The following is an 8,104-nucleotide window of genomic DNA, read 5'->3' on the forward strand; positions in this document are numbered from 1 at the left end:
TTAACCGTTAACGTACGTTAACGTTAACGTTACGTTAACTTACTTACTACTTACTTACTTACTTACTACTTACTACTACTACTACTCTACTCTCTCTCTCTCTCTCTCTCTCTCTCTCTCTCTCTCTCTCTCTCTCTCTCTCTCTCTCTCTCTCTCTCTCTCTCTCTCTGGTCGTATTATTGACACATTGATCATTACGTTACTTCCATTGCTAGCTAGGGAACGGAGGTAAGCGGACCGATTCTACAACTCAATCAATTCTAACACGATCTATAATATATATCCTGCTGGTGTGTGCCCCTCTCACGCTTAACACTTTTTTGTAATTTTGATCATATCGATCGCTCGTCCTGTTTCTTGCGTCGCCTACCTCGGTCTTCGTCCACTTCTTGTTACCTCCTTAATCCATCTTTACCGTGAAACGAGATTGATTAAATAGTGATTTAAATAAATTATAATGTAATTAAAATATGACAGAAATTAAAGATCAGATCGTAAAATTGTATAAAAATATTATTGTATGATGATATAAAAAGTTCTTTAAAAATTGTAGAATACGCAATCTTATTTCACGGTATTTTCTTTTAGAACACTGGTATTCTATTATCGTCTCCTGTCATCACGTTTTATACGCAAACTCATAAGGAACTTATTACATAGCAGTATTTAGACAATGGTAATGTCCAACAGTTGGTACCCGTAATCGTTGAGTAGTCACTCTCTATTACATATCATAGTTGCTTCGATGTTCTGTCGCTTTCTTGCTTTACTCGACAGCACGAAACTAATTGTCATTAATTGTTTTCACAGTTAATTAACACGACGGCAACATCTATCGATATCGACAATTTCATATCGACACATTCAATTTCCAGCAGCTTTCTTAGTCCAAAGGACACATACAATTGATTTCAATAAATTCTTCAGATATCATGAAAATCTTTCATTTTGAAATACTTTATTATTACTTGCTCTCTTCTTATAATACAGAGTATCGATTAATATACTTTTTCTAATCGAAGCAACATCGTATAGGTATTTACAGCAATTCATATAACTGATCGTATGTTAATATTATAATATTTTGTCTAATTGGTACGTCATCATCTATTACTTTTATCAAGTAAAATCGTGATTATGAGATCAGGATATAAATACAATATCTCATTTCATTACTCATATAATTTTAAAATGCATCGAGAAACGTAAAATTTTATATGAAATTTCATGAATCATTCATAAGCTACAAATTCAGGTGACTTTATTTTCAACAAAATCATTTAAGACATTACACTTTATCGCATCAATTACACTTAACCAATATTCCCAAGACTCAGGTTCGAAGTGTGCAACATTGACACGATGTATGATCGTGAACAACGTATCAACGATGACTACTATATCGTGGTCTGTCTTACTTGTTATCCCTCCCCTCATATTAGACGTTCGATGTGGCATGTTTCAGATAGATTCCAATCATCTTCTACTAGCGATGAACGTAACCATGTTAAGCTTCATTCTATCTTACCTCACCAAAAGGCGCCAAAGCTGCGCTTTGTCTCTTCCGTAGAGTTTAGAAACTCAGCAGGTAAATCCCTGTCCCCGCTTTAGCTTGTACACGATACATATATTTAATAACATGTTCCTTGAAAGACTTCATCTCCTTCTTCTAACTTGATACAATATCTGAATATTACTGCAAAAATTAATGAATTGAAGAAATTTACAGAGATTTATTTTAGAAGACTAAATTTTTCTTTAGTCTTCATTCTCAAAAATTAAAAGCTTTGATCGATCAAATTAATCGATCAAAAATTTGACTTTGAAAATATAACTTGGAATTACAATTTTATTAATTCGTCTGCAGTAATACTTTTCATTAATAACATGACATTACCGCGTTCTTGTTAAACAGATAGCTTTAAATAAAAATAAAAAAAAATGCAAGATTGTAGAAAATATTTCTTCTGTTTGTTACATCTATTTTAGTTGCATTATTCATTTTGTATGTCATATATAAAACAATCATTCTTTATCAATACATTAAACTTGAGAAATTACTTAGAAATTAAATTAAATAGAAATAAATTCGTAGTTTAGATTTTGCAGATTTAGTTAAGCTTTTGCATGAAGTAAAACTCATAAGGTAAATTTGAGGCACGTCAGTGTCTCACGCCATGTCTTAGCGCCGAAACACTACCGTGTCTCCAAATAAAATTTGGATTAAACTTTACGCTTTTAATTAATTTATTAAAGTAAGACGAAAGCTAATTATGTATTACACTAGGTTTTATTTATTAATTAACCGACATTGCCATTATTTACATCATTAACATTTTTGCCAAAAAATAGAATTTGTATTTCTGGAATGAATAGAATAATTTAAGAATAGAAGCATTCAAATATTACGTTTAACACATAATGTAATGACTATTTTGATTCATTTCTTTTTTATATTTAATTAATTCTCTCAATTTGCAAGAAGTTTCTTATGTAACTCTGACATAAACATCTTTCCCTCTGGGATATCTAATGCGCGGATATGTATAACATGTGCATACATAATCACAATACTCTCACGTTATCACTTCCGAAGCATTAAAATAATTTGTTTTGTAAATACAATCTTGCATGCATATAATAGACATTGTAACATTTTCTATAAAAATATTAATTCCGATTTTTAACTAATGTGCAACTTACATGCAATACCGTATTCTACACGTATAAAATCTCTCCATCATTATATGTCAATCTATATAAAACATTCTCTGTACAGTAATCATTTCTAATCTATGTCTGATCTTTTTATATTCATCCATGTTTTTATAGCATTTTCTCTAAATATCAAAGTTGAAATATTTTGTTTCAGAATTAACGATCGATCTAAATGTCATTCGATTCCATAAAGAATACACCCCTAATTTTCTATGTAATGTCTAATCTCTGTCGAGAGTCACACGTCTAAGAATGTTCAAAAATTATAAAATAGAATATATTTATAATCTTAAAAAAACTTACTTTGTACTAGAGATGTACATAGTACATAGTACCATCAAGTATGCGCGAAACGCGGTTGTAAAATATTTCCTACGCACTTCAAAAACAATCTTGAATCATACACTTCGAAAAAGAAGCATGAGTAGATAAATCGTAGAGTAGAATTCGTGAATAAAACGGTAGACGCGACATGTGTGATCGTCGACTGTCCCGCCAGGAGAGACGGTGACGGGCCAGCTAAGTCCAAGCAGTCCGACCGAAGACAGTTCCGGAGAATTACGTACCGACAAGCCTCGCTTACAACGTTCTATGGGCCAAAGCAAGAAGACCTTCCGCTTAAGAAAAAGTCGAAAGAGTCACATTGAGGTGATAACATTTACATAAGTTTTTTCAGTGTTTCCGGTCTCAAGTTTCCAATCATTATTGAATTATAGAATTTTTTAGTTTTCCATATAGCTTCTCGATAGTTTTCATTATCATCGTATTTTTACTTTTAATTATAATTTAATTGATTATTTAGTATTAAATTCTACTTTACATAGAATATTATCTTTCACGACGTAGACAAAGTTGGAACAGTTGGATGCAGCCCTCGTGGAACAACCAACGAGTCAACCGAAAGCGACAGGACAGACATCATCAGCAGTGGATCCGCCGCTATCATCTAATATTCCATCTAATTCCTCATCCATTCGTTCTAGACGAAGCCAGTCTATTCGCAAATCGGACGGAGACAAAAATTCCAACATGCCTGCAGATCAGCAGCATTTCCATGGAGCGGCGCATCAGCACCATCATTGTCACTACTTTCATCACCACGTGCATCCTCAGGTGTCAGATGTGTCCTGGGACGAAGACACATCTAGTACATCTGGATATCGTGAGTCATATAGTATGCAGATCGTCTCATTAGACGGTACTAATGCTCGTCCAGGTCAGGCTCCGCCTTTGGCCTCACCGGATCTAAATGACATGCCATCTACGAGTAGCACGACCACCAATTACATAGCTTTCGATGGCAGTTCTCCGGATTGCTCGATGAATGGCAGCGGAGGTGAGAAAACCGCTCTGTTAACTTCAAGTCAGAGAACGACTTCTCAGCATTCTTTATTGATGGTCTTTCCAAATCAGGACGAAGATACATTAATATAAATCACAAAATTCATTGATGCTTGATTGAGACTGATAATTTATACATACAATCAGAAATTTTAAGATAACTAATATTCAAACTAATATTTAAATATCGAGAATAATATGTGAGAGATTATAAGATCATTTAATTTAGTTCTTTATTTATTAGTTCTTAAATCTTTCGTGACTAATGAAAACTTATGTATCCCATTATAATTTAGCATAAAAATGTTTTTATATTTTAATACAATTTATTTGCTTTATTGCAAATCAGAGAAATGAAGCTATATCTTAATAATTGGACTTTGTGGAACATATGTATTCTATTAATTTTAGCATTTTTGCGAGGTAGCCACGATATAATATATTTTGAATAGTCTTTGAAAAATCTTTTAATAAGATTGTTAAGCAAGCAAAGAGATCAAATAGAAAGTGATTCATGAAATCTAGCTTGTTTGATCACATTTGCATTTCGATGCTTTTAAAGAATTTAGTCTAGGCCTATTCATTATCGTAGGCCTAATCGTTTATATGCTGTGATTGTATATACAAGCATATTTGAAATAAAACACTCTATGAATACATAATTTCAATAATTTACATATCCACTTCCACAGATTTCTATATTTAAATCTAAACTGCCATGTAATAGAAATAAATAAATATAAAATAGAAAGAAATAAAATAGAAAGAAAAGAACAACTCAAAATTTAAGATCATATTTCTTGTTTTAATTTATGTATACACATATATGCATTCTATCTGTAAATATATCATTATCATGTGATATTGTCTGTGATAGGTGATTTTCATTTGGATCGATACAAATCAACACAAGCATTTCATATATAATGCGAAAAAACTTATCAGATGATTTATTCTTGAGATGAATTTCATACGGTGGCATATGGTATCACGTTTTTAATTGTTAAACGTCATTAACTGTTAAAAATATATTTAGAGTTACACTTGAGTTTCTTTCCATCATGATTCCATCTTTCTTGACATTCAGTAACAAAAATAGAACGATACTTAATTGTATTAACTTATGCCATTAAATTTCTATTACCCAATATTGTCCGCGATATTGTCTATGTGATTTATTAATGAGCACGAGCATGACATAATAGCGCACTATGCCAGAGATTCCGGATTCGATCTCAAGCAGATTCAAAGAATTTTCATGCGCTCATAATTCCTTTTCGGTAGTCTGGCAAACCATCAAGAATATCTATTGCCAAGAAAATCAAAAACTGTCGTTCGGAACGAGCATTAAATTATAAGTCCCGTATGTCTCTATGTACAACCTGCGTGCACACCACAGACATACGTATGAGAGGCCTTGTTTCGACTTTGAAGTGTCGCGTCATTGGATTGGATTGGATTTATGTATGAGAGTGAACTTAAGATTCATCGCCATGCTACCCTCAAACATGGCGATGAAGTCGATAATCTAGATACAGAATTCTACATATTCATCAATATGTGCACATATATATATATATATATATCAAAAACTGAATTTTATGATACGCTAGTGAAATTATGAGGCAGATCAACGCTGATATCTGCTAAAACAAATGATACCGCTGCGAATAGAGCTGTATTCATATCCAGAGCTTTTGGATTTTCTGCCAACATGGTATCCGCGTTTGTATGGTGATAATAGAAATATTTTTCGTTTCGATTCAAAAGAGCACCACCTGGTACGCCAGCTTTAATCCAAAACGATATATCAGGGCCTGTGCATGGGCTCTTTAATTTCATGTCACCCAACGGAGCCAACAATCTAGAAATATAAAAGTCTATGCTTATTTTAAATAATAAAAATTATTATAAAATAAATATAAAAAAATAATATTTATTTAAATTTAAATATAAAAATTGTTATAAAAACAATAAACGTTTTTTAAACTTTAAAATTTCTTAAAAATATAAATAACAAATAAAAAAATTAATATTTTATAATCGCAATAATAAATATAAATCAAACGAAAACAAAATTTTAAGGAACTAACCGCATTATTCTCTGAAGTATACATTGGGTCATTTTGTTTCCTGAAATTTCGAGACCTGTAGGCGTGAAAGTGCCGAAATCAGATTCCATCACGAACTGCAAATTTCCATTCTCTGCAGCATGATTTCGTATATACTGCTCCGCTCCGAGAAGACCAAATTCCTCGGCAGTCCACATTATCATTCTATATATATATATATATAATATCATATAAATTATAAATTATAAATTCTAAATATAATATAAATAATTTGCTGTATAACAAGACGCTTACAGAATATACATACTTAATCTTATATTAATAATCATATTAATAATTAAATTAAATTTTGAAATATTATGAACCTTATCGTTCTTCGCGCCCGGATGCCGAGATGTTTCAACAATTTTAATGCGTTCCAAGATATAAAAATGCCACCTCCATCATCCATTGCACCTATTCCAACGTCCCAACTATCTATATGTCCAGAAACGACGACTGCTTTTGCAGGCACGCTAGAACCGATGATATCCGCTATAATGTTTCGAGATTGAGTATCGGGATATCTCTTCGCTTCCATTTTTAAGTTTATCACTATCGTTTCACCTAAATAAATATAAATAATACCATCAGTTATTTGTCTAGCGAAGAAGTGTTTTTTTTTTTACCTCGATCCGCCATCCTTCCCAGAAGAGTTGCATCTTCGACAGTTATACAAGCAGCTGGGATTTTAGTAATGTTCTCTGCGTAATTCATCATACCTGTGTGTGGGGTGTACAATGAAAATGGCGTTACTGATCTGATTAATGCAGCTACAGCTCCCAATTCTGCAGCTCTTATAGCTCCCACGCTTCTATATTCCACAGTTTCTCCATACGAGACAAACTTTTGATTGTATACGACTATTTTTCCGGGAATCTGATACATTTAAAATTTACTTTATTATAATTAAGGAATTATAAAAATATGTTGCGTCTCGATCTTTTATTCGTTAAATTTACCTCTTCTGCCCTTTTCTTGAGTTCTGCGAAACTATTCACTACGACAGCATTAGCAGTTATGCCTTTTTTCGGAGTACCAATACTATAGCCCAGTCCCAGTAACGCCAGATTTTTCTGCCGTGGTTGCAAAAGAGTTGCAGATTCCGAACCTCTGGATTTATTATCGTAATCATCACGTTTGTTTTTTATTTTAAAATTATTTAATTTTAATGTGCGTTTATGAATTATACCTGACCCAGCGTGGTACAGTGGCTGGCTCACCATGAACATTATCTAAACCTAAACTGATCGACTTGTTCAATACGTAATCAATAGCGTCTTCAAGAACTTGGGTACCAGTAAATCTCGGACCAAACTTATCAACAAACGTTGCCAAATCTTGCCATGTGGTTCCTTTGAATGAACCTTGCATACTTTCATTAATTATTCTGTGTACTATTGGCGCATAAGAGTCTATCTCTTGAATTAAATGATTTGACAGATGGCAAGTATCCTGGTCATATGCTGTTATCATTGACTGAACGCATAACAAGCACACAAAGATAATTCTGTTTGCTTTATACCACATTATTGCTAAATGCGGTTTTCCTGTGTCATTAATATTGTGTACCATTATAGAAATTACATTAAACATATTAAATAATGCATATTAATAAAAAATGTTTGGTCAAAGCAACTTTCTTTGTGCTTAACAATATCGAGAATTTATACAATTTAAGTTTAAGCAAAGTGTGTGTCGATTATTATTTATCGATTTTGAAACGCAGTCCTAAAAAGTAGTAATATTATAAATTAATTTTGACAAGCAACTTTACTAACATTATTGATGCAAAGCACTTTAAATAAAAAGCTGTTAATAATTATTTACAATTTTTAAAATGCTTATTATTAGTATCAAATTATTAAAAGTATTCTAAGATAATTATTTGCATCGTAATATTCTAGCTTTGATTTAGAACTGTATTTTAAGAT

General features: G+C 32.2%; 2 protein-coding genes across 2 annotated transcripts in view; one reads left to right on the forward strand and one right to left on the reverse strand.

Annotated features, from left to right (window-relative positions):
* Window positions 1–4,152, forward strand: part of LOC105622008 (protein unc-80 homolog) — a 25,494-nt gene extending 21,342 nt beyond the window's left edge. Inside the window, 3 exon segments of the mRNA XM_012203440.1 lie at window positions 1,466–1,588; window positions 3,218–3,384; window positions 3,565–4,152. Coding sequence (XP_012058830.1) covers window positions 1,466–1,588; window positions 3,218–3,384; window positions 3,565–4,152 — 878 coding nt within the window.
* Window positions 4,153–5,500: 1,348 nt separating this feature from the next.
* Window positions 5,501–7,646, reverse strand: LOC105622082 (carboxypeptidase Q-like). Its single transcript, XM_012203515.1, has 7 exons — window positions 7,363–7,646; window positions 7,133–7,283; window positions 6,800–7,049; window positions 6,497–6,737; window positions 6,153–6,335; window positions 5,668–5,923; window positions 5,501–5,587 (listed from the first exon to the last, which is right to left on the reverse strand). Exons 1-7 carry the CDS (start codon window positions 7,644–7,646, stop codon window positions 5,501–5,503), a joined length of 1,452 nt encoding a protein of 483 aa, XP_012058905.1.
* Between the last annotated feature and the right edge of the window lie 458 nt (window positions 7,647–8,104).

The sequence above is a fragment of the Atta cephalotes genome, assembly GCF_000143395.1.
Source record: "Atta cephalotes unplaced genomic scaffold scaffold00039, whole genome shotgun sequence".
NCBI classification, from domain to species: Eukaryota; Metazoa; Arthropoda; class Insecta; order Hymenoptera; family Formicidae; genus Atta; species Atta cephalotes.